The 27,085-nt window shown below is 37.3% G+C and overlaps 1 protein-coding gene and 1 non-coding gene across 4 annotated transcripts in view; both read right to left on the bottom strand.

Moving 5' to 3' along the window:
* Positions 1-7,694: 7,694 nt before the first annotated feature.
* Positions 7,695-27,085, bottom strand: part of IPO7 (importin 7) — a 59,958-nt gene continuing 40,567 nt past the window's right edge. For 2 of the 3 annotated variants that reach the window (XM_008151048.3, XM_054724571.1), the window contains exons 13-25: positions 25,727-25,816; positions 24,506-24,671; positions 24,164-24,324; positions 20,388-20,516; positions 17,287-17,353; positions 17,078-17,203; positions 16,489-16,586; positions 15,051-15,146; positions 14,143-14,363; positions 13,844-14,049; positions 12,946-13,152; positions 10,518-10,634; positions 7,695-9,801 (exon numbers count right to left, since the gene is read on the bottom strand). In XM_008151048.3, coding sequence (XP_008149270.1) covers positions 9,704-9,801; positions 10,518-10,634; positions 12,946-13,152; positions 13,844-14,049; positions 14,143-14,363; positions 15,051-15,146; positions 16,489-16,586; positions 17,078-17,203; positions 17,287-17,353; positions 20,388-20,516; positions 24,164-24,324; positions 24,506-24,671; positions 25,727-25,816 — 1,782 coding nt within the window. In that variant the 3' untranslated portion in view covers positions 7,695-9,703. Of the gene's footprint in view, positions 9,802-10,357; positions 10,435-10,517; positions 10,635-12,945; positions 13,153-13,843; positions 14,050-14,142; positions 14,364-15,050; positions 15,147-16,488; positions 16,587-17,077; positions 17,204-17,286; positions 17,354-20,387; positions 20,517-24,163; positions 24,325-24,505; positions 24,672-25,726; positions 25,817-27,085 lie in introns of those variants that run through there. The other variant, XM_054724570.1, reaches the window with a different exon arrangement.
* LOC114234962 (small nucleolar RNA SNORA23) lies at positions 24,750-24,934 on the bottom strand. Its single transcript, XR_003621142.1, has one exon. It is a non-coding gene; the product is annotated as a small nucleolar RNA SNORA23 (small nucleolar RNA).

Genomic DNA, 27,085 nt, shown 5'->3' with positions numbered 1-27,085 from the left:
GCTCAGTGCCTATCAGAGATGAATTCGAGTACAATGGAACTTCAGTTTTCAAACTGAATTTGTTTGGGAAGGCTGTTCAAGAAGCGATTTATTTGAAAACGGAATCATTTTTCCCCATGAGAAATAATGTAAATTGAATTAATCCTTTCAAGACCTCCAAATGATTCCTTGTTTTAACCTTTCTTATGTACTGTTTAATTTATAAATAAACACTTCTTTTCTTAAATGTATCAAACCACTCCCTACTTGCCTTAAACAAAATCTTCATATATCACTGCTTCCAAAATATTATCCCCGGCTAACCGCTTTTCATTTATCCAATCAACAACAGTTTTGCTACCTATTAAACTGCCTGTGATTGTTGTTTTGTGAGCACTTTCACACCCTTAGCAACATTAGCACTCTTTATGTTTTAAAATTGTGCTAATCATCCATCTCATCAGCAACAAAAGCATCTCTTCTTTGTTGCCTGGAGACCACGCTTGTCATGCTGAGGTATCAGCATGAAAAGATTAAGTTGAAAACAAGTTTTCGTTGACAAAGGAGACATTTTTTCTGTGAACAACTTGGTCAAGAATGGAATTGTTCCAGATGGGAAACATTTGAGAAACCAGGTTTGACTGTACTTAATTATCAAGAAACTAAGTTTGACTGTACTTAATAAATGTTAGCCCATTTTTCTTCATTTTTCATTTTAATGGCCTCTATAGCCATTCTTAAGCACTTTGACACAGCCTCTTTGAGATTTTGATGAAAAATACGCTAAAAAGTTTATAGTTTCATGGGGCTCCTGGGAGTCCTTGGCCTGTAGACTAAACTCATTCAGTTAATCTCAACCAGCTTCTATACTGAAAGCATTAATCAGAGCTTAATTAAAATTAGAATACCATATTTTCCGGCGTATAGAAAAGGAACATTTTAACCTAATCATACACTTCCAAAATATACCGTATTTTCCAGCGTCTAAGACGACTTTTTAACCCAGGAAAATCTTATATGCCCAGTCGTCTTAGATGCCGGAAAATACGGTATATTTTGGAAGTGTATGATTAGGTTAAAATGTTTCTTTTCTATCTCAGATAAATGGTTCTTTCTGTATATATGATGACATAAGCATTGCTATACTACAACTGGTGATGTTTTGTTAGTGGCTAATTGAATGATTCCCCTCATTTCAAGCTGATGTAATTTCAGAATGCAAGTTTTCCATTTACCAACTCTACCCTTGGACCACTTGTTAACCCTCCCATTCATTCTACCTTTGAAAAATCACTCAGTAGTGTTCTCCAAGTTTACCAATTGTGGTTAATGTGTATTGGTTTTAGTGGCAAAATAAGGGAAATATACTCTTAATTTACAAATTGTGGTAAATCTTGTGAAGCCCCTGAAGATTCCAGATGTTCCCTTTGAAACTGGCTACCTCCACAAAATTCTACCTTCATTTTGGCTTCTAATTACATTTATTTAAATTTAAAGTAGAGCATCCCAAACAAGGAAAACCAAGTTTCATTAATACACACAATAAGTCTGCAGTATTTAAGCAGTAGAGTTAAATAGTGCATAATACTTGAATAAAGCCACTGTTTTTTAACATTTTATTTTTCTCATACTCTTGAAACAAAGAACATTTTTGCTTTTGTGCTGAAGCTCATGTCTCCAAATAAGCAATAAGACTGATATTGTTTTATAGAAAAACACTAAGTGCTGTAATTGGGGGGAGAGGGGAAGATTTGTATTACATTGAAAGACAACAGGCCCGGCTAGCGGCTCAGTGGTTGAACATTGACCTATGAACCAGGAGATCACAGTTCGATTCAGGGTCAGGGCACGTGCCCAATCCCTAGTGTGGGGCTTGCAGGAGGCAGCCTCTCTCATTAATGTTTCTATCTCTGCTTCTCCTTTTCTCTCAGAAATCAATAAAAATATGTTTGATAGGGTAACGAGAACTAAAAAACAAGACTGTTCTCCCCCTAATATATGGTGACAGATAAATAACCATGAATAAAACTATTCTTAATTTGTATAAAACAGTTCATATTACATTTTAGAGAACTTGAACCAAATTTGAGACTTGCTCTAAACAAAACTAAAAATTGAGATAATCATATACCATAAAATTTACCATCTTAAGTGTGCTCTTAGTTTTTAGTATAGTTACAAGGCCATGGAATTATTAATATATGATAAAAAAATATTTTCATTCCCAAAAGACCCTGTACCCATTAACCAGTTAACTGCCACGATATTTTGAATTTAATTAAAAAAGGTCCGCCCTCCGAATCTATAGATGCTTATGGCATACAAATGGCTAATAATCACTTCGTTTCTTCCCCCTGGCAACCACTAATCTACTTTCTGCTTCTATGGATTTGCCAATTCTGCAATCTTTTGTCTGACTTTTTTCACTTTGTTTTCAAGGCTTATACACGTTGTATGTAACAGTACTCCATTCCTTTTTATTGCTAAATATCTGATTTTACACACACAACACTATTTTATTCTTCAATTGACAGCTACTTGGGTTATATCCATATTTGGTTATAATGCTAGTATTAATCATATACAAGTTCTTATGTGGACATGGCTTCCATTTCTCTTGAATATGTGTATCTAGGAGTGGAATGTTCTGAGGAACTGCCAAACTTCAAACTTTTCCACAACAGGTAACCATTTCACGTATTAGTGGTGTATGAGGTTCCTAATTTATCTACATCTTCACCAATACTTGTAAATTGCCCACATTCTTGATTATAGACAAATTAGGTATGAAATATTTGTATTCCAATTTGCATTTCCCTAATGACTAGTGATGTTGAGCACCTTTCCAATGATATTGGCTATCTTTGGAGAAATGTCTACTTGGATTATTTCCCATCAAAATATTTTGCTATTGAATTATGAGTTCCTATATACTTAGGATTTGCATCTGCTTTGCTCTTATATCCAAGAAACCATTGCATTGCCTAATTCATAGACTGTTGCCTACATTTTCCCCCTTGAGTTTTATACTTTGAGATCTTATTAAATCTTTGAAACACTTTAATTTTTGTGTGAGGTAACCATCCAACTTCAGGCTTTAGCATGTAAATACCCAGCTGTCATAGAGCCATTTGTTGAAAAGATTCTTACTCTTGTTGAAAACCAATTGACTACAAATTTTAAGTTTATATCTGGACTCAATTTTATTCCATTGGTCAGCATATATGTTCTTATGCCAATACCACTGTCACAGTTACTAAATCATGTTCCCATTTAAGATTGTTTTGGCAAAAGAAAAAAAAAGGGGGGGGGATTGTTTTGGCTATTCTAAATCCCTTGAATTTCCATATACATTTTAGGATGCATTTGTCAATCTTGCAAAAATGGTAGCTGGGATTTTATAAGAACTACACTGAATCTGTAGGTGAACTTTGGGAATATTTGAACATGGGATTTCATTTTTTAGGTCTTCTTTCAACAGTTTTTATATGTTTTTCATTTTGTTAAATATATCCATAAGTACACTTTCATGCTATTGTATATGGAGTTTCCTTATTTCATTGCTATATAGTACAACTGATGAAGATTTGTATTGGCTGCCTCCTGCAGGTACCCCACCAGAAGTCCAGCGCACAACCTGGGCATGTGCCCTGACTGGGAATTGAACTGGCAGCCTTCCCCTGCACAGGACAATGCTCAAACCAAGCCACACTGGCCAGGGAACAACTGATATTTGTATATTGATCTTGTCCTACAACCTTGATGGTCATTAGTTCTTTTTGTATGGATTTCTTAGGGTCTTCTGTAAGATTTGTCATCTGTGAACTCACTTCTGCCTTTTCCATCTAGATGTCTTATTCCTCCTTTAGCGTAATTGCCCTGGTTAGAACCTCATGCAAATGTTGAATGAAAGTAGCAACAGGGGGGCATACTCATCTGGTTCTTTTGTTGTTAATCTTCACTGGAGGATATATATATATATGTGTGTGTGTGTGTGTGTAATCCCCCCCCTGCCCCGCAAGTGATTTTGAGTGGAAGAGAAGGGGAGAGACAGAAACATCGATTGGTTGCCTCCTGCACTTGCCCCAACTGGGGATCAAGCTACAGTTGAGGTACGTGTCCTTGACCAGAATCAAACCTGAAACCCTTCAGTCCATGAGCTGCTGAAGCTCTAACCAGAGCCAAACTGGCTAGGTCTGGTTCTTCTTTTTTTTTTAATATATTTTATTGATTTTTTTTTTACAGAGAGGAAGGGAGAGGGATAGTTAGAAACATTGATGAGAAACATGGATCAGCTGCCTCCTGCACACTCTCTACTGGGTATGTGCCCGCAACCAAGGTACATGCCCTTGACCGGAATCGAACCTGGAACTCTTGAGTCCGCAGGCCAATGCTCTATCCACTGAGCCAAACCAGTTAGGGCTAGATCTGGTTCTTGATCTTAGGGGGAAGGTTTTTAAGTTTTGTTTTTGTTTTTGAATTGATTTCAAAGAAAGGAGGATAGAAACATCAATAATGAGAATCATTGATCAGCTGCCTCCTGCATGCCCCACTGGGGATGGAGCCCACAACCTGGGGCATGTGCCCTGATCTGGAATTAAACCTCGACCTCCTGGTTCATACATTGAAGCTCAACCACCAGCCACATCGGCCGGGTGGTTTTTAACTTTTTAGGTTTGGGATAGATGCCATTTTTCAGGTTGAGACAATTCCCCTGTAATTTTGGTTTGAGTTTATTAAAAGGATTTTGAAAGAAATATTAAAAGACTGATAGGAAGCATTTCAATACAGAATTCAAGTAGAATGTAACATGACTTTCAACCTATACATGTAAGATCTAAGAATATATAAAAGAATTAACATGTATACTTTAATGAAATCTGGAGGGGAATTCCCTCAGACAAAAAAATAAAATTACTTAAAGATATCTATTCCTCCCGTAGTGATACATGTACCAAAGCATTATTGCAAGGGTGGCTAACTTCATCAAGGTTTTGCAAAACCTAAAGTTCAGAAGGGATACTAATAGTCACAGGTAATCAACAAAACTATGTAGAACAGAGCTGACATTTTTATGACTGATGTTTTAATGTAGTTTTAGGTCATTTGTCTTACAAACTGGAATGCCTACTACAGGCAGTCCTCGGGTTACCTCAGACTCGAAGTACATCATTTTGTGGTTACGTTGACCATCTCCCATTTATTTATAAAAAAAGTTCACCATTTCAACATATGTACATATGTGCTTTATGTTTTTTATTATTTATTTACCACAAGTAAAGGTCAGGAATTGTTACCTTATTTTAAATTTTTTTTAGTTTCACTTCATTACTGCTGTGTATGTGCTCCATGTGAGTGACGTAGTTGCTTATGTAGGTGGGTTCCGACTTACGGTGAAAATCGCATTGTCGCGCCCGTGGAACAGATCTCCAACATAACCTGAGGACCTACTGTATATGCTTAAAGCCGTGGTCGGCAAACTGAGGCTTTCGAGCCACATCCGGCTCTTTGGCCCCTTGAGTGTGGCTCTTCCACAAAATATCACGGCCTGGGCGAGTCTATTTTGAAGAAGTGGCGTTAGAAGTTTGTTTTAAAAAAAAATTTGACTCTCAAAAGAAATTTCAATCGTTGTACTGTTGATATTTGGCTCTGTTGACTAATGAGTTTGCTGACCATTTGCTTAAAGCATTATGCTAGATCTTCCCAGAATCATATTAATACAATTCTCAATAAAGTTTTCTTTATGCTTGCCTCAGGGACTATATCTGGGGGTGAATAGTAGCATATAACCAACTAGAGGGCCCGGTTCATGAAATTCGTACGTGGCAGAGCCGGGAGAGAGGTGGTGGTAGTGGTGTCCCTCAGCCTGGATTGCGAGGGTGTAGGACAGACCGAGGACCCATGGCATGTCCAGCCCATCTTACTCAGTCTAATCGGCCGGACCCCAGCAGCAAGCTAACCTACTGGGCAGAGTGTCTGTCCCCTGGTGGCTAGTGCACCTTATAGTGAGCAGTTGAGCAGCCTTAGCATATCACGCTTTGGTTGAATGGACAACTGGCCACTTAACGTATTAGGCTTTTATTATATAGGATTATATAGGACTAGAGGCATGCACTGGTGGGATCCCTCTGGGTGGCCTGCAAGGATTAGGTTGAAACCTGCAGTCCAATGCCACCTGCTGCTTCCACTCATCCCTGTCCCACTGTGCTTGCCGCAGGTTCGTGCCCAAACAGTCCCAATTGGGAGAGGCTCATGCTGCTGCAGCAGCGCTTGCCAGCCATGAGCCCTGTGTCTGGCACCCTCCCAAGGGGAGTGGCCTGCGGGATTAGGCTGAAACTGGTTCTCCAACATCCCCTGATTGCGGGAGGGTGCAGGCCAGGCTGAGGGACCCTACCAGTGCATGATCGGACCAGGGAGAGACTGCAGGAAGGCTCCAGGGCACGTCCAGCCCATCTTGCTCAGTCGCGATTGGCTGGACCCCAGCAGCAAGCTAACCTACCGGCCAGAGCATCTGCCCCCTGGTGGTCAGTACACATCACAGTGAGCAGTTGAGCATCCTTAGCATATTATTAGCATACTAGAAGGTCTGGTGCACGAAATTCATGTACTAGGGGTGAGGAAAGTCCCTCAGCCCAGCCTGTACCCTCTCCAATCTGGGACCCCTTGGGAGACATCCTTCTCACAATCTGGGACTGCTGGCTCCCAACTGCTTGCCTGCCTGATTGCCCCTAACCGCTTCACCCTGCCAGCCTGATTACCCCTAACCACTCCCCTGCCGGCCTGATTACCCACAATTGCTCTCCCCTGCCGGCCATCTTGTGCAAGGGTGTGAGGGTCAATTTATATATTACTTCTTATTATATAGTATTATACTTTGGTTGTTCTGCTGTTAGGTCTATTTGCATATTACCCTTTTATTATATAGGATAGGGCTGTGGTTTGATCAATCCTGTTTTTTGTTGTTTTTGAGAGGAGAAACATTGACATGAGAGCAAAATATCAATTGGCCTTCTGCACGTGCCCTGACCCAGAAATCCAACCAGCGACCTTTCCATGCACAGGACAACCCCCAGCTGAGCCACAGTGGCCAAGGTGGATCAACCCTGCTCTATACTCTAGTCTCTTCTGGAGGTGAACATAGCAGTCACCATTTGATAACCTGCAGAGAAACAAATAAACTTCCTTTATTTAATACTGATAAATTAATAAGTTTTTAAAAGATGGACAGCTTATGTTTACAAAAAAGTCAAGACTATACGCTGTCAACCTCTAAAAAAAGAAATACTGAAACCCATACAAAATTAGATTTCTATAAATTAAAAAATAAATTATAGGTTAGTGAAATTGTGGGAAAGACTGTTAAATAAAATCTACGTGCAACTAATTACGTTTGTAAATACTCTAAAAATCTTCACAAGTCCTACAACCTTACCTAAAAACATAGATATATCAAGATTTATAATCTATTAAGAAACTATAATTCAATGCGTAAGAAAAATAATCAAGGCATATATTAGATGCATTAGAAACTACCATTTGAACACTATTTAATATTAAATGTAGTTTAATTTTAAGGTCTTTAATTTCAGTTAAAATCCCTAAGTGGAAATTAGTTTGGATTGTCTGACAAAAGAAACAATAAAACTTGTTCTCAGAGACATACCAATACATTTTCTTGAAACATAAGCTCAGCAAATGAGAATTTTCATACTATGCACTGGAATAACTAAAACTTTTATTAGATATGATTTTCCAATAACAATGTGAAAACTGGAATTATCAGTTCAAAGAGCAGTGAAGTCTGGAATTTTTAAAAGTAGACTAAATATTAGGTAGGGGATAAAAGATAAAGGAAGACGAAAATGTTTAATACTATTCAATATCTCCCCTCTGTACACAATGTTTCATATATACAACTACTCCATTTTATTGATTTTTATCTAATAGTGAAATCCCCTTAAGTTGCTTAGGGTATACAGATGGTGTCCAATTTTGGGGAAAAGAAACACACTTGATTAACAGTTTTCACTCACACACTTTAGACAGACAATTCTTTTTTTTTTTTTTTTGCAAGATTTTCATAGTAAATTCATAAATATAGGAAATACTTTCACTCCTTTCAGTGTTAAAATAGAAAACCAAACAGTGCCAACATTAATGGCTTAATTATTGGCATACAAGAAAAACACAACACCAATGAGTTTTCTTCATTATGCATTTTAAATATCAATAAATTTTCTAATCTGTTATAGATAACAGCATTTAGTAGTTTGAATTCATTGAGATGTTGCTTTCAATTTGAAATATTGTTGTATACATGTATATAAAAAATAACCCAATGTATGACCCATCTGACAGATGTTTAAGATCAATAAAGGCTTATTTTTTAACATGCAGTTAGGAGAGAGGGAAGCAAGCCAACCTCTCTACATTGTCTTGTTGCTGGCTTACTTTTGCAGTGGTATCAATAGTGGTTTTGGAGGGAACCATGTGCCATCAGCCTATCTATTTGAGATCAGATACCACAAAAAGGGGTGAGGGGGGAGGACATGTATTGAATGTCAAATTTTAAAAGTGTGCATTTTGCACTCTTTCTAGGTACAGGATAAAAACAGGCCAATGAGGAAAAAGTTCTTATAATGAGGAAAACACTGCAATCAAATCAAGACATAATAGCCGAATTAAGTCCTTTTAATAGATTGCATATATCGATGGTTAGCCATAACTCTTGATAACTCTTTAAGAGTAGAACTTTATATCCAATTTACATGCTTCAAGTATTACCTTTCTTATTACAGTAAGGTCTTGTATCCAAATATCCACTTGTACACTGAGAGCTTTAAGAAAAGCAGGACACAGAGGGAATTGCCATTTTTTAGCAGCAATGAAATATCATTATCCCCTTTTAACATACCGAATTCAAGTCACTATCAGAGGTGAGTGCACCACAAAGTCACCAGGTACAAAATTGCTAGTTCATTTTTAAATTAATAACTTGAAATTACCCCTGCCCCCCACCCCATTATATCCCTTCTTTTTATAAACAGCAAACATTTTGCTATTTTATACATAGGCTAGCAGGCTTGTTTCAATATGAAAGTGCTAATTCATTTACAGATTTTTAAAAATCAGTTATGTAGTGCTACAATAAATGTCCAATAATCTACATAGGAACAATCTTTGATGAGTGAAAAGATGAAAATGGAATAAGGTTGTCAATTACCTTATTTATATATGGAGAATAGATACCCGACAATGAGGAAGAGACAGAAATCGGACAAATACTCATAGGCGTAGAAATTACATCTACCTTTTGAGCTTATACTGTAAATGAGACAGTTTAAATAGTCCTGTAGCCCATGCCTATTTTTTCCTCAGAAAAAGAAAAGCTGCCTTCATGACATCCCCTCTTGTTTCATATTTCCACAGTGTCACTTGAATTTTCAGTCAGAATCTTACTTTCTTCAAAAAATAAAGGAAATACCCCCCTCCAAGTTGCCTCCCTCCCCCCACAAAATCCCTCTGGTTTCCTTTTCAGTGCCAAGTTCCATGATCAGGTCTGACCTCCTGTTGTTTTTTGTGTGTATTTTTTTGGTGGGTTTTTTTTTTGTCCATCTATTGATCAATTAGTTTAGAGTGGATAACATGAACCAGTTCTGAAACCGCTACTAGGAGGAACACAAGCTCATCACTACAATCACACAGCAGGAAAGAAAGTGGTAACTCAGTTCATCCCTGGTGCCGGGCCTCCAAAATTGAAAGAACTTGGCACAACTGGAGCACTGAATTTGTATCCTCCATGCTTCTCAATCATTTTGGATTCTAGAAAACAAATAAGTGGTAATTTAATAGAACATGTGATCATCTTACTACTTTGGAGAACAAAGTTCCAAATTTAGAGTATCCTCTAAAATGTCCTTAAAATTAAAAAAAAAAATATGTATATATAGATTTCAGAGAGGAAAGGAGAGGGAGAGAGAGATAGAAACATCAATGATGAGAATCATTGATCGACTGCCTCCTGCAAGCCCCACACTACGGATGGAGTCCACAACCCAGGCATATGCCCTGGTGGGGAATCGAACCGTGACCTTCTGTTCACAGGTCAACACTCAACCACTGAGCCATGCTGGCCAGGCGAAAGTGTCCTTTTTTGAAATGCATACGTGCTAGAATGTTTAAAGATAAAGAGATAAGGTAATGTCTAAAGAGTTGTTTCCATAACTTTTAATTTTTTTTACACTTTTAATAAAATTTTCAAGTATAAGCCATCACTATGTGCTTGAGCAACCGTAAAGCTTCTGCACACTTGAAAGTAGTCTTTAACTACATGAAAGTAGTCTTCAACTACACTTAAAATCAATAAAGTAGCCAAACACAAAATTCATTTCATTTAATTTCATTCCTTCAGCTTAGAGTGGATTCCTTTCACCAACAACTGGAGCATTTACATAGCTGAAAATAATTTAATATAAAATTTTAAACCTATATCAAGTCATGAACTGCATTCAAGAGGGGTTATGGTCAAATTAACATACCATGGGCAGCCCTTCTTTGATCAGCCAGAGTTGCTATATCCTGTAACTGTTTTCTTTGTTCTTCATTAAGACCATGAGTCAGAGCCTGATACCACACAGGATTACGATTTTGTATAGCTATCAAAAAGAAACAAAACGGGGAAATGGAAATAGTAAGAGACCTGGTAGTTCCTTTCTAGTTTGTCCCCTGAACTCCACCTCCAGTACTAAAATTCTGATCTATTTTATATTCCCTAAACAGTAATTTTAAATTACTTGTGAAACAAATGATATAGGGAGAAAAAATTCTGGTTTAGCATTTATGCCTTAAAAAACCTAATCATTCTCATAATTCATCTCTAGCAAATAAGGACTCAGAACCTAAACCAGTTCTTATACAATAAGTAACAAATTAGGAAAAGTTTAGAGATAAAATTAACACAACCCACTTAAAAACAAAAACAAGAAACATTAAGTAGATGCATATAGAGGGTGAATGGTACAAAATAAATACATCATTTCTTTCTTTATTGCCTATTCAAAAACCTCTCTTAAACACATCTAGTGTCTTTCAATAGAAAGCTCTACAGGATTTAAGTAAAAATCAATGTTCACACTTACATCGACCAGCTGCCTCCTGCACACCCCCCACCGGGGATGTGCCCGCAACCAATGTACATGCCCCTGACCGGAATCGAACCTGGGACCCTTCAGTCCGCAGACCGACGCTCTATCCACTGAGCCAAACCGGTTTCGGAGATGTTCACACTTTTAATATTATTGTCTAAATAATGGTCAAACTCAATCTGTGACAAAGGGAGAATGAATTTTCCCAGCATGTCACAAGACCAGGTATAAAAACCTCACAATGCTTGAAGAAAACAGGCATTAGATAAGTTGATATATAATGGTAGCAAATCTGACCATGTATTTCCCTATTTCAATTAAATAGTTATACAAGAGGCATGTGCGTGGTGAGACATAAAATAAGAGAAAATGTTCTCTATAAAGATTTTTAAAGAATATTTTTTTATGGAGTAATTTCAAGAATGAAAATAGACTCTCTCTCATATACTAGTTGTGCCAGGAATTTTGTGGGGAAAATCTGTCATTCCATCACACAAATTTATATTTCTACTTTAGAGCATTTACTGTGCACAGGCCCTCTAGTATAATCCCTTAATACTTTAGGGATTAACATGTGTTTAATTCTATAAAGTATAAAACCATGGATAAAAGCAAGCAAGTAGTTCTTGGTACCTCAATCAATTTTTGCTGCCTGTTTCTGCAACCTTGTATCAAAATTACTTTGTCATGGGCTTAGAAAACTAATGCCTTGGTTATGAGAAAACTTATTCTACATCAAAGTTCATAATGCACAGGAATGATAAATAGCACAATAGTTAACTCTGGGAGAAAAGGGTATTTCAAACATGCCAATTTTAACTTTTAAGCTGAATGATGGGACACAGATATTATATTTTGTTGAAATCCAAGTACATGATGATAAATAAGGAAAAAAAAGGGGGGCACCAAATAATCTGTAGCCATCCATACTGTGACACAGGAAAAAAGGAAAAGGGATGCCAATGCCATCTAAAATAATAAAAGCGTAATATGCTAATTAGACCAGACATCCTTCCTTAAGGATGAAGCTGCGGTGGGCGGGGCCACAGCAGAGGCCCGCAGCCACTGTGTGTGTGGGGAGGCGAGGCCGAGCCCCTTGCACGAATTTCGTGCATCTGGCCTCTAGTTATTTATAAACTGTCCAATTCTCAGACAGCTAAGTGTGAATTTGGCTGGGAAGATACACAAACACAAGAGTGAATACTTCTGGGGTAAGCTGGGAAGCTAGAAATCAGAAGTGGGAAAGAGGAAGTATCATCGTATAAACTTTTTGAACTGCACTATTTTCCTTTAATATTCATGTTTCAAAATTATAATCTAAATAAAAATAATAAGATAAAGAAAACGCTCTCAAACTACGGCAACAGTAGAAATAACTTTGGTTACTTTGCCTAACAATCCTAAATCATATTCTATTGGGTTTGATATACAGTAGGTCCTCAGGTTACATCAGCGATCAGTTCCTACGGCACTACTAATACGATTTTCGCCATAAGTCAGAAACCACCTACACCATTCACATGGAGCACAAACACAGCAGTAATGAAGTGAAACAGTAAAAAAAATTTAAAAGATAACAATTCCTGACCTTTACTTGTGGTAAATAAATAATAAAAAACATAAAGCACATATGTACGTATGTTGAAATGATGGAACTTTTTTTAATAAATAAATGGGAGAGGGCGACATAACCATGAACGTCGAATCCAATGTAACCCGAGGACTGCCTGTAGTCAAATCCCTTTAAGGGACAGGTCTAAGAACAGATGGGTTCACGGAAATTAATATTAGAAGTATATAAATTACATAAGACATAGCTTACTTTGAAATATAGCTTTAAATATTTGATACTCATCAACAGGGTTATCTTCATCATCAATGATTGTGGAATAACCTTCCAGAGCAGTCTCCTCAGCATCGTTTTCTTCCCATTCGTCATCATCTCCATCTTCACCTGCTTGCTTAGCCAGAATCTCTAAGTATTCTTGACCATCTTCATCAATGTCATCTTCATCACTCCCCAGTTCTTCTGCCAAGCCATAAAATAGGCCCTTTTGTTAATATTGCAATATTTTGTTACTCAGCGAACTGACAGTGATAACAGTAAACTGCAAATCCTAATTGAATACATTCAGGGAAGAGTTCCAGGAATTGGTGTTTAGGTATGTGTTCAGCAATAAATAAGAAAAAAACTCTCACAGGAATACAAGAAACCTAACCACAACTCTTAATAATATTAGATTTGAAAAATGACTGCATAATGAGATTCAGCACTTGGTATACCCTGAGCCATATGACGATATACCAAACAAAACACTAATAGTCATGTAGTTTATATTACATCCACAGAAAACGTTTTGCAAGACTTTTTAATGGCTAAATTACTAAATAATAAAAGACAAAAATGGCAATTGTTACCTTATTTTGGAAACTTATAATTTCTTTTTTTTTTCTTATAATTTCTCTTAACCAACATTCTATTAATTTACTGAGAACCATAAATGCCTAGAAGTCCTTTATGTGCTGAAGATATAGCTGAGTTCCTGCCTTCTTAGATTGTACCTTAGTGGGAAGGTAAGACTGTTTTTCTATGAATAATGGAAATGAAAAAATTTGGCTATGATTTCACATTTCTTTAGAAGAAGGGCTAATAAAACAAGTTAAGTCTAGTGATATTTCTAATTAGGTAAGTTTGGCTTCCTCTGTCCCAAATCCCTTACCCGTTTCATCATCATCATCAGCTTCATCATCGTCATCACTGTCATTTTCATGTTCTGCATGGCAAGCATATGCTCTTTTTAATCCATTAAATAAAAGGATAAAAGCTGGCAAAATCTGTCCAGAAACCTGGTTTAAAACTTGTGGTATCTGTTCCATATCAATAAGAGCACACAGGCCCAGAACACACATCTTTCTGTCATGTAGCCTAAAAAATAAAATAAGGATATTTTCTTTTTTTCTTAATAAGTAGAGTTCCTTACAAAGTTAAATAAATAAATATCCAATATATACCACTCACCCCAAGAAACAATCAACATCATTAAGCCACTGTGTAATAAAATGATTTGTAACTGGTTCAACGTTATTAGGGAAGCGAAGATTTTCTAAGGTATTAAGAAGGAGGTGTGGATTATAATACAAAGCTGCAATGGCAACTTGCAGGCACATTGTTCGAAGTTCACTTGTCTTCACTTCTCTTGTCAGTCTCTCTAACGCTGCTTCCACGAATAAGGGAATGCACTATTAAGAAAGGAAAATATTCCAAAATTACAAACTAACAGCAATCTAATTATCCTACCCATATTAACTTACTTGTTCCCACATTACACCCCCTTTCCCCATTAAATGTTACAATAGTTTTTTTGTTGAGGCATTTCACTGGGAAATCTAATTTTAGAGAGAGCTAAGTCATCACTGAATTAGAGCCTCACCAGCAATAGTTATTATGGATTCACAATACTCCAACTGGCTAACCTTACCATGGCAATAATTTCTGCAATATATACATGTATCAACTCATCACATTGTATATCTTCAACTTACACAATGTTACATTTCAATCATATCTCAATAAAGCTGGGGAAAAATTCTTATTGAAACTGACTGTGGAAATTTAATGACTAAATGTATTTTATTGAAAAGTAATAACATAGCAAGCAATACTATCACAACATACTATAAGAAAATCTAGTCAAAACTTACCTTGCATGATAACAAGTAGCCATAAAACTTGCCAGTCATATTGAACACATATATGTATTAAACATGATCATTATATATTTGTTAAATTTTAAACCAATTTATCTAGGTGTCATAATAAACAACAATGTACAGAATATGTAACAAATGGCCAAAAAGAAAAAGTGGAGGGAAAGATTTCCTCTCTGAAGCCTCACATCCAAATCATTAATAGTTAGCCTTACTGACCTGGTCAATGCCACGCCCTTTGCACTGTAGAATGATGACCTCTAATAATTTTGCTGCATGACACTCTGCATCTTCTCCTGCAACCCCTGTAAGAACCTGAAAAACACAATATAAATTAAAGTAAGGCGTCATGAAACTTTACAATCTGAGAATTTCTGTCCTGTCTTCAGTCTCTGGAGTATTTAAAATACTCTTTAAGTATGAATGATTGCAATATTCAGACTGTAATCTAAAGCACCCGGGAGGATGTGCAGTTTTTTTGTCATATTCTAGTAATACAGATCTTGGTCTACATAATCGAAGCTCCTCCCCATAGTGCCATTCCAAACAGTAGCACATTGACAACCACTACTTTTCATAGAAACATGCCAAAGGACCCTACCTTTCTCAGGGATACCTGGCTCTTATATAAAGAACTACAAAAAAACTAAGCTGATATTGTTAAGAAAATCTTTTCTCTACACAAGACTCAAAAAATAAAAAGTACTTTGTGGGACAGGAAGAAGCAAGAGGCAGACAAGAAATGTCCCCAGACAAGAAATAAAAACCATGGAGTAGGTGTGCTCGTTAGTACTAAAGGGCTGAAAATGTTAATGACAGTGTTCTGGAATATGATGGTGTAGATATATCTATTCCCAGAATATTAACATGATAATAGTACTACTGGCAATAAATATTAAATAACAAGTAGATGATTATTTTGTGACTAAATTGTCAGAAAGGAAATGAGGACAAGCACATCTAAAAACTTCATGGAGCAAAAATGATTTTTTAAATGCCTAATGTTAAACAGCCTGCTGCCTCTTAACAAGCACTTTAAGAAAATTAAATGCTATCAATTATAGTGACTTTGATATTAAAGAACCCCAATTCAAGTATTTTATTCCCTCTAACTGAAGAAAAGCATTTTTTTTCAAAAAACATTCATCATAAATTTAGCTTATACTTTTTCCAAGAAATGACACAATACTTTTGACTTTATAACAAACCCTCATATATTACAATCTTGCTATTTACTAAATAATTAGTGTATAGCCTCCATAAACCCACTGACCCCAGAAATTTTCTTTATAAAATATCTGTAATGATTCCTCATCCTTTCAAAAATATCTCAAGTTTTAGATACTTTCCTTCTTTGGATTCAAAGCCTAGAAAAGGACTAGGCTAAAGTTAAGCTCCAAGCACTCTGAAAAATCAAAAAAATTTATAACTCTAATTAAATGTCAGTGGACAGAAGGCAAATAATTATCAAAGCCATTAAGTACTATGGCATCTAAGGAATCAAGATCCTATTTAGTTTAAACTTTTAAAGGCCTTATTCTGTTAGACACATATAATCTGTTTGCCATAATGTGGTATCATGTAGCTTAACAATTTTATACTTTTTATAGCACCAGCTTCATGACATACGTTCTTCTATTAATTAAAAATGACCTACCTTTTTGCACATACTGTATATCATTTCAAGATACTTGGTATCAGATAGAAGTGTGTCTGTATCAACTGTCACATAATTATGAAGCAGAGGCATCATATCTGTATTAAAAAGCACCAGTTAATTACCTTTACTAATATAAATACTTTGGTTTGGAAAAATCTCCTTAGAAAAAGAAAGCAAATCTGAGGTTGTTTTTTCTGTAACATTTGCTTTTAATTAAGGTATATTTATTTATAATTAGATGTAGGAATGAACCATTATTAAAGTGAATTCCTTTATAGTTAGTAGTTAAAACACAAAGATTATATAAAGAATATGGACAGGGAGCCAGTGGGTGAGAATATGTGTTAAAAGGAAAAACACACACACACACACACACACACACACACACACACACACACAAAAGCACACCACCAAAACACTAAATAACTAAATCAAAATATACAACGCTATGAACCCTTGAGCATTAACTGGTATTGATAATTTATCCAAACAAACTGTGCACTTAGAATATTCAAACGTGCATGTTCAATTGATAAACATTGAAATGGAAAACAATCTTAAGTATTTCTATGCTGATTTAACTTACCTGTAAAGTAATCAAAGCCATCTTGTTGAAAAACCTCAAATACCAGAGGTAGAAGCTGCCACATCTGTGGAGACACTTGTTGACATGTTAAACTATGTGCTAAAGAGAAGATCTCCTCATAGAATTCTAAAAGAGAACATGGAGACATTAGTATAATGCTTGCTGATGTGAAATAGCAGTAAATTCTTACCACAACTAGAGGTATATACCTAAGACATGCTGTTGTAAAACAGTTCCAATGACCTGTAAGCAGATTCCCTCAAGCTGCTGAGTTATCTAAAAGAAAAGGGAAAAAAAATTACATGGAGGAATCACAGCACACTGAATTACTGAGCAATGTATAATGTAATTCAGTGTATTAAAATATAAAATCAGTATTGTTAAGAAGTCATTTTAGGTCTCTGCGCTGAAATGATTCACTCATAATATTACAATGTTGTGAACCATAACAATGAGACAAACACAAGGAATAACATGTAGTTTACCCAAAAAAGGAGCCACATTCTGTACACAGACTTTAAATCCTTTTGTGTGTAAGTATTAATTCAACCCAGATATAACTGAAAAGTCACTGTCAGTGACTTACAGAACAATTATTTGAAAGAAAACATTATTCTAACCACTTTCAATAATTCTTAAATCATCTCCACTTATATAATTATAGTAGATATAGAGAACCAGGCTCCCAATCATATAAGACAGAAAATACAAGTTCTTTTTAATTGTTAGTGTGGTCTTCAATTGGATCCCAAATACCTGAAATACATCAGAATGTTTATAAAAGCGAAAGGGGAAATAAGATAAAAATTTACTAATCAGATATAAAAAAAGAATATCCATCTCAAATACATATTATGCTTAATACATTTTCAACTATAGTAAACAATTGACTTGCTAACCATAAATTAGCTTAACTATATGGCTTCTGCCTATCTACTATTTTCTTTTTTTTTTAATTTCTTTATTGATTAAGGTGTCACATATTTATCCATATCCCCCCATTCCCATCCCACACCCCCTATCTACTATTTTCAAGAATAAAAAATAGTTTATTAAAATCTGATGTTGCAAAAGGCAATTTGTAGATAATCTGAACACATAATTTGTGGATATAAATATCTACATTGGAATTAAAACAGCAATCAAGTAATCCCTTGATTACTTCTAAGGGAAGGAAATAGAGAAATGGGATTAGGAAGTGGTAACCCAAGAACTTTACATAAATCTGAAATTGCTTTTCTTACTGGAAATAAAGTCTAAAGGATATACTGTAAAATGTTAAAATCTAATACATTTAGGTGGTGGTTAAAGGATATTGGGTATAGTTTTTCTGTGTATATTTCTTTTCTGTATACACTAGAAGCCCAATGCACGAAGATTTGTGCAGAATGGGCCCTCCTTTCCCTGCCTGCTGGCACCGCCTTTCCGCTCCAGCCGCAGAGCGGCCTCTTTTAGTTCCGGCCCCACCTTCCCACGCTGCCCAGAGGCCCTGAGCGGCTGGGGCAGTGTGGGGCTGGGGCAGTGTGGAACGCCTGTGTCCTGCCCCGCCCCTGCCACTAGGTGCCTGCATATGCAAATTAACCCACCATCATTGTTGGGTTAATTTGCATACTCCTGATTGACTGGTGGGCATTGCAAAGGTGCAGTCAATTTGTATCTTTCTCTTTTATTAGTGATTTCGAATAATTCCATTTGAAAAATTCATTTACATTCACACCTTTCTAAAAGATAACAATAAAACTAGAAAGATGATGATGATGGTTGCACAACAATGTGAATGTACCTAACACTAATTAACTATACATGTAAAAATAGTTAAGATGGTCATTTTATCTTATGTGTATTCAACCATAGTTAAAAAAATTTTTTTTATTGATAAGAAACACCAAGGAGATTATATTTTCCTAGGAATCACCACACTTTTGGATCTGGGAAAGGTAACCTAAGAGGGAGTAAAAAATCCTCAGCCTTGGGGCAAAGATAGCCTATCTACACTAATAAAAGAGAAACATGCAAATTACCATGACTCCGCTATGCCCAACAGCCAATCAGAGTATGCAAATTAACTTGAAAAGATGGTGGCAGCCCCGCCCCCCAGCCGCTCTTGGCCTGTGAGAGTCGGAGAAGTCCAGTGCCAGCGCCTGAGGCTGGCTGCAGCCAGGGAGACCAAGAAGCCGCCTGCCCCATGATCCCAGGCCGAAGCCAGCAGCAGAAGCCTCACATCTGCCTGCCCCACGTCCTGGGAAAGACAGAGAAACCGGGCCCCAGCGCCGGAGGTTGGCTGCAGCCTGGGAGAAGAAGCCGCCTGCCCTGTGATCCCAGGCTGCAGCCAACCGGAGAAGTCACCCATATTGCATCCCAGGGAAGACGGAAAAGCCGCTCACCTGCGGTCTAGGAGCCAGCACCTGCGGCTGGCTACAGCCTGGTAGACGAAGAAGCCTCCCACCCCGCAGTCCCAGGCGCCAGCACTTGCGGCTGCATCCCAGGTGAAGCCACCTGCCCACCATCCCCTGTGGTTGCAGCCAGCCTGGGCACCTATGGCTGACCAGAGGGAGGGAAGCCTGGATCCTGGGTGCCTATGGTCGGCTGGAGGAGGGAATCCTGGGTCCCGGATGCGGGGCTGAGGCAGATGTGATTAGGGGCAATCAAGCTAGCAGGGGAGCAATTAGGGACAATCAGGCTGGCAGGCAGAAGCAGTTAGGGGCAATCAGGCAGGCAGGCGAGCGGTTAGGAGCCAGCAGTTCTGGATTGTGAGAGGAATGTCCAACTGCTGGTTATCCCCTGAGGGGTGCCAGATTGGAGAGGGTGCAGGCCAGCCTGAGAGACACTACCACCACACCCCCCCCTCCCGCCATGCACAAATTTCGTGCACCGGGCCAATAGTATAATAAAAGCTTAATATGCGCATTGTCTGGTCATCCAGTCATCTGTTCAACCGATCAAAGCGTAGTATGCTAATGATATGCTAAAGGCTGTTCAACCACTTGCACTGACCACCAGGGGGCAGACAGTCGACCAGTCACTATGATGTGCACTGACCACCACAGGGCAGACACTCTGAATGCATGAATTTCGTGCACTGGGCCTCTAGTGGTAATATAAATATCGTGTTCCTTCTAATAGTAAGGAACCTAAAACAAGGTACTACTCTTATCCTTACAATAGGGAACTATTTAAAAGATGGCAGAATCAAGGTGCATGAGAAAATGACCAAAATTATATGTAAGAGCCATCCAAAAAACATAGAATAGTTGGTAAGGAATGGCTTGAAATAACCTAAAACCTTTACAACACTAGATCAATTCCTTACCTCTTTATGATCTTCAACTACACTAAGAAGTGTGTCAATCGTATTCAAGATCCCCATAGCAGTAACAGCTTTGTCATCACTTCCTTCTTCATCAGGCCCAGTCTGGATTACTTGATTAAATGTCATTGCCTAGATTAAAAAGAATATAATTTAGGTTTGCCGTTAAAACAGCATAAACATTTTTTTGGTCTGAAACTTTTAATTTTAAAATGTTCTCACTGGGACAACACAAGCAATCAATGTTTCCAAACTGATCAGTAATTATTAAGAGCTTGGACACTATAATCAAATGGTACTTCTCTGTGAATTTCTGGGGGACCTTAAACAACTTACTTGACCTCTGTTTCCTGACATCTCATTTGGGAACTTCACAGAGAAACTGTGAAAATTAAATGAGGCAAGGAACAGAAACGGTTTAACCCTTTGTACTCGCTTGCTTTTTTCTCGAGCTGCTCTTGAAAAAATGACTATCTTCTATCTGACTTGTTAAGGAGGGTGGTTACATCTGGTTCGAACGTTTCCCTTCCATTGCATCCCTTTCATCCAAGGTAGAGATTTTCAACCCGTGCGCCACAAGAATTGTTAAAACATGCAATACCTGACTATTTAGTCAAGGATACTGATCTCTTTTTCCTTAGTCAAATTTGAAAAAAAAAAAAAAATGACAACAGTCAATACAACAATAGCCACCTGGTATGAATTAATCAAAAGTATACCTACTTTTTTGTCAGATCGGCCAAAAATATTATTTTTTTGGTGTGCTGTGGAATTTTAATAATTGGTTTATGTGCGCCATGAGATGAAAAAGATTGAGAATTGCTGATCTAAGATTGTTTCCTATACCACATTGAGTAAAGGGAAACTGTTTTAAAACACTTCTCAGGGAAAAAGCAAACATTACTTTCTACTGAAGATGCAGGCGATGTATGATCTTCCATTGAATAGCGAAGGGGAGTAAAATATGCCATCCCAAAATACGCCACTTTGGCACATCGATTATTTTGAACTAAAGTTACCTGAAAAATAGCCAATGCAAAGGCATTGTGATCTACCACGTCTCCCTGAAAGTCGGAAATAAATCTGCCCCGTGAAAGGTACCTCCCTGTTCTAGGGGTATTGATTATACTGGTGTGTATTTTATTGAATAGACTTATCTTTACCCCACTGTATGTTCTTGCCTCCTTTGTCATATACTAATTGACCATAAAGACATGGGTTTATTTTTGGGCTCTCTAGTCTGTTCTATTGCTCTATATGTGTGATTTTATGCCAGTACTATCCTATTTTGATTACTATGGCCTTATAGTATAGTTTGATATCAGGTAGCATGATTTCTTTGTTCTTTCTCAAGACTGCTGTTGCTATTCAGGGTCTTTTATGATTCCATATAAATTTTTGGGATATTTGTTCTAGTTCTGTGAAATATGCCATTGGTATCTTGATAGGAATTGCATTGAATCTATAGAATGCTTTCGGTAATATGGACATTTTAATGAAGTTAATTCTTCCTACCCATGAACACAGCATATGCTTCCATTTATTTGTTATCTTCTACAATTTCTTTCTTCGGTGTATAATAATTTTCAAAGGACAGGTCCATTTACATCCTTGGTTATATTTACTCCTAGGTTGGTTTTTTTTTCTTTATGCAATTGTAAATGGGATTGTTTTCTTAATTTCCCTTTCTGATAGTTCATTATCTATACTAATAAAAGGCTAGGTGGTGTCTCGATCTCGTATCATCACAAGATGGCCGCCCCCATGTTGTCACAAGATGGCCACCACAAGATGACCAGCAGGGGAGAGCAGTTATGGGCGATCGGGACAGCAGAGGAGGGCAGTTGGGGGGGACTGGACCTACAGGGGAGGGAAGTTGTGGGTGATCAGGCCGGCAGGGGAGGACAGTTGTGGGTAACTGGGCCTGCAGTGGAGCAGTAAGGGCAGGCATCCTCAAACTACGGCCCGCGGGCCACATGGGGGTGTTTTTGCCGTTTTGTTTTTTTTACTTCAAAATAAGATATGTGCAGTGTGCTTAGGAATTTGTTCATAGTTTTTTTTTTTAACTATAGTCCGGTCCTCCAACGGTCTGAGGGACAGTGAACTGGCCCCCTGTTTAAAAAGTTTGAGGACCCCTGAGTTAGGGGGTGATCAGGCTGGCAGACAGAAGTGGTTAGGGGCAATCAGACAGGCAAGCTGTTAGGAGCTAGTAGTCCCAGATTGTGAGAGGAATGTCCGACTGCCAGTTTAGGCCTGACCCTGCAGGGGTCCCTTTTACCCGATCCAACAGTTGGATATCCCCTGAGGGGTGCAGGCTGGGCTGAGGCACACACCCCCCACACCACCACCAGTGCACGAATTTCATGCATCGGGCCTGTAGTTAGTATATAAAAATGAAACCAATTTCTGGACATTTTGCATCCTGCTACTTTACTGAATTCATTTATCAGTTCTCGTTTTTTGGTGAATATTTAGGGTTCTCAATATACAGTAATATGTCATCTGCAAATAATGATAATTTTACTTCTTCTTCCTTTCCATTTTGGATGCCTTTTATTTCTTCTTCTTGTCTGATCACTGTGGCCAGGAATTCTAGTACTATGTTGAATAAGAGTGGTGAAAGCAGACATCCCTGTCTTGTTCCTGATTTTTAGGGAAATGGTTTTAAGTCTTGTCCATTGAGTATGATGTTGGTTGTGGGTTTGTCATATATGGCCTTTATTATGTTGAGTTATCTTCCCTCTATTTCCACATTGCTGAATTTATTTTATTTTAAGCATAAATGGGTGCTGGATTCACAACACTCTTTGCCTTTACTTAAATTCACAATGAATATCATGAGTTACTAGCAGAATCTTGAAACCTTAATACTTAGAAATATAAACTGTATAAAATAAACCTTTGTCTAGGGAAAAGGGATGGGTAATTGTACTTTCTATTACCTTTAAATAATTTACTTGGATCTCAGAAGATTGGGTCTATGTACAGTAAATAGACCATGTATAAAATAAGTGTTTAAACAAATTTCATTTTAACAACATCTAAAACTAGTATGTCTACTTCATCTTTAAGTTGGTCCAAAATATTCCAGTAAAACAGGCAATCATAATGCAGTGTGAGATAGCAGTTAAGAATGTGAATCGTGCCTAGCTGGCGTGGCTTATTGGTTGAGCATCGACTTAGGAACCAGAAGGTCATGGTTCAATTCCCAGTCAGGTCACATGCCTGGGTTTTGGGTTCGATCCCCAGTGTGGGGCATGGAGGAGGTAGTTGACAGATGTTTCTATCTTCCTATCCCTCGCCCGTTCTCTCCCTCTAAAATCAATAAAAAACATAAAAACTAGAGTGTCAGCCTGTGGACTGAAGGGTCCCGGGTTCAATTTTGGTCAAGGGCACATGCCTGGGTTGTGGGATAGATCCCCAGTAGGGGGTGTGCAAGAAGCAGCCAATCAATGATTCTCTCTCATCATTGATGTTTCTCTATCTCTCTCCCTCTCCCCCTTCCTCTCTGAAATCAATAAAAATGTATTTTTTTAAAGAGATAGGCACTATAAAGACATACAGCTCAAATGTGAATTCTAGCCCCACCCATTCTAACTATGGGCAAGCTACTTAACCTTTTTATACTTCACACAGGATTGTATAAGAATTAAACAAGTTAAAGATATATATCCATATATTTATCAAGGGCTTACAGTGTTATCTGGCATACAATAAGCTCTGTGAAAATGCTTTCTATAAGATAAGTAATGCATGAATGATTGGTTCAAATAACATACCAAATGCTGTGTCATTTCTACTGCAATAGGAGTAACTTCTTCACTATACTCGCAGATCATTTTCTGAATTACATTGGTAAGATCATCGTTTTCTGTTTCTCTTATAATATGAAGAAGAGCTTGCATTACAGGTCTGATGAATGGTGTGATGTATTCTTTAGCTGTAAGAGTTGAAAAAAAAAATTAGGCTAAAACTCCTTAAACCTGATACAACATGCACCAAATGGTAAAAAAGGCATACTTTCATATAAAAAGGAAGATTATGTGTCAAGTATCTAGGATTATACCTTGTACAGTTATGGGGGAAAAAATGCTACACTATTTGAGATATAAACCCTTTACCTTTTTCTTGATTGCTGATTAACACCTGAAGTGCAATGGCAGCTTCCACTTTCACAGGCATTTCCCTATCATCAATTAGACATCTTCGTGTCAGCTCTAAGGCTGTTTGCAGGTTCTGATCACTTTTGAACTTAACTTCACAAAAATAGTGAAGGACCCAGCAAGCCTTTAAAAAAAAAAATACAGTGAGTTATTATAGATATCTTAAATTTCCAAAAGCTATATAGTATCTCTATTCACAAAATTCTGTATGGGAATTTGGAGGCTGGCCAGTGGTAAATTATGTCCAATGAGACAACACTAGACCAGTACTATGATCCCAACTTAATCTTTGGCTGTATGATGTTTGTGTGGATAGCAAGATCTGAATGCAAAACACAGACAGACACTGCTATCAGACACAGATGAAAACTATGCACACATTACATCAGCCATTTACATAAGCTCTTCCCCAAAGTGGCCAGAGGTGACCTCTGAAAATGGTTCGCTATTCACTTGAATCAGAAAACCCCACAATATCATGCAAATCAAGAGGCTCAAATCTTTGTGTTTACTTTAAGAACATTCATGAAACCACCCAGGTCATCAAAGGTATATATATTCGAAAGCCACCAAGTATATTAAAGATGTCACTTTAAAGAAGCAGTGTGTACCATTCCATCGTTACAATGGTGATATTGGTAGATGTACCCAGGCAAAACAGTGGGATTGAACACAGGGTTGGTGGCCCAAAAAGAGGGCTGAATTTTTGTTGCACATGCTTAAAAATGCAGAGAGCAATGCTGAACTTTAAGGGTTTACATGCAGATTCTCTAGTCATTGAGCACATCCAGGTGAACAAAGCTCTAATATGTGGTGTAGAATTTACAGAGCTCATGGGTGGATTAACCCATACATGAGCTCTCCCTGCCACATAGAGTGATCTTCACTGAAAAAGAGCAGATTGTTCCCAAACCAGAAGAGGAGGTTGCACAGAAGAAAAAAATATCCCAGAAGAAACGAAAGAAACAAAAACTCATGGTCCAAGAGTAAATTCAGCATAAAATAAATATGAATAAAAGTAAAAGCAGAAAGAAAAAAATATACATAATATAGAAGTCAAAAATAAAACATGGCTTTAAAAATGAACATTATAAAGTTTTCATTTAAAAGTCCACACAAGTAGTCATTCATTATAAGCATTATAAGACATAACTAAATAAATACAGCATTAAAACTTACTCTTGCTCTCATGTAGCCTAGTTCACTGCTGAAGAGAGGGAATACATGATTCTGCAACATGTATTCCATCTGATCTTTATATATTTTTTTCTGTAAATATAAACAAAAATTATTTTTGAAAGAGTTCCAAATATAATAATCTCAAATGCCTGATACACCCAGTGTTAAAAATGACTATTGATGCTAAAACATGTATTTACTCTGGTTCTTTGAACCCCAAGATCCACATCCAATTTTCTTATTTTCACGCTACCATAAAAAACACACAGAATACTTTTTTTAACCTTTTTGTATTATTTGTTAAGAAAGCAATCACACCAAGTCTTAGCAGCAATGGTGTTTGAGTAATGGTGTGTGGTTAATTTTATTCCTTACCTTATAAAACTTTTTTCTTATAAAACTATTATAATTTTTAAAAATCCCTGTAAAGATTATAAATGAACTTAACATAGACTGAGAAACACCCTGCTTTCAAGGTAATAATCTGAATATCTAAAAAGATATCTGTATTTTCTAAAGAGTAAGATGTTTTAAAGAAAAGTTCATGGAATTGCATATTAGTATTAAAAACTGATAAATACTAATAAAGCTAAGAAGACTAATGAGACATGAGAACTAAATGCAATATGGGATCCTGGAATGATTGATGGACCAGAAAGGACATTAGTGAGAAATCTTATAAAATGTGAAATGGGTCTATAGATTAGTTTGTTTCCTTTAAAAAATATTTTTATTGATTTTTTACAGAGAAGAAGGGAGAGGGATAGAGAGCTAGAAACATCGATGAGAGAGAAATATTGATCAGCTACCTTCTGCACACCCTCCACTGGGGATGTGCCCACAACCAAGGTACATGCCCTTGACTGGAATCGAACCTGGGACCCATCAGTCTGCAGGCTGACGCTCTATCCACTGAGCCAAACTGGCCAGGGCTATAGATTAGTTTATAATATCAATATTAATTTCCTGGTTTTGAGAATTATGGCATAGCTATCTAAGATGTTAACATCAGTACCCTAACCAGTATGGCTCGGTGGATAGAGCGTTGGCCTGCGGACTGAAAGGTCCCAGGTTTGATTCTGGTCAAGGGCATGTATCTTGGTTGCAGGCACATCCCCAGTAGGAGGTGTGCAGGAGGTAGCTGATCAATGTTTCTCTCTCATTGATGTTTCTAACTCTCTATCCCTCCACCTTATTCTCTTTAAAAAAAAAAAAATCAATTAAAAATAAAGATGTTAACATTAGTGGAAGCTGGGTGAAGAGTAATGAGAACTATTTTTACAATTTTTCTGTAATCTAAAATTATCCTATATAATAAAAGCCTAATATGCAAATCAACCGAACAGCAGGATGACAGGT

Source organism: Eptesicus fuscus, chromosome 13 (genome assembly GCF_027574615.1).
Source record: "Eptesicus fuscus isolate TK198812 chromosome 13, DD_ASM_mEF_20220401, whole genome shotgun sequence".
NCBI classification, from domain to species: Eukaryota; Metazoa; Chordata; class Mammalia; order Chiroptera; family Vespertilionidae; genus Eptesicus; species Eptesicus fuscus.
The sequence above is the reverse complement of the archived record's forward strand: the minus strand, read 5'-3'. Positions and strand labels throughout refer to the sequence as shown.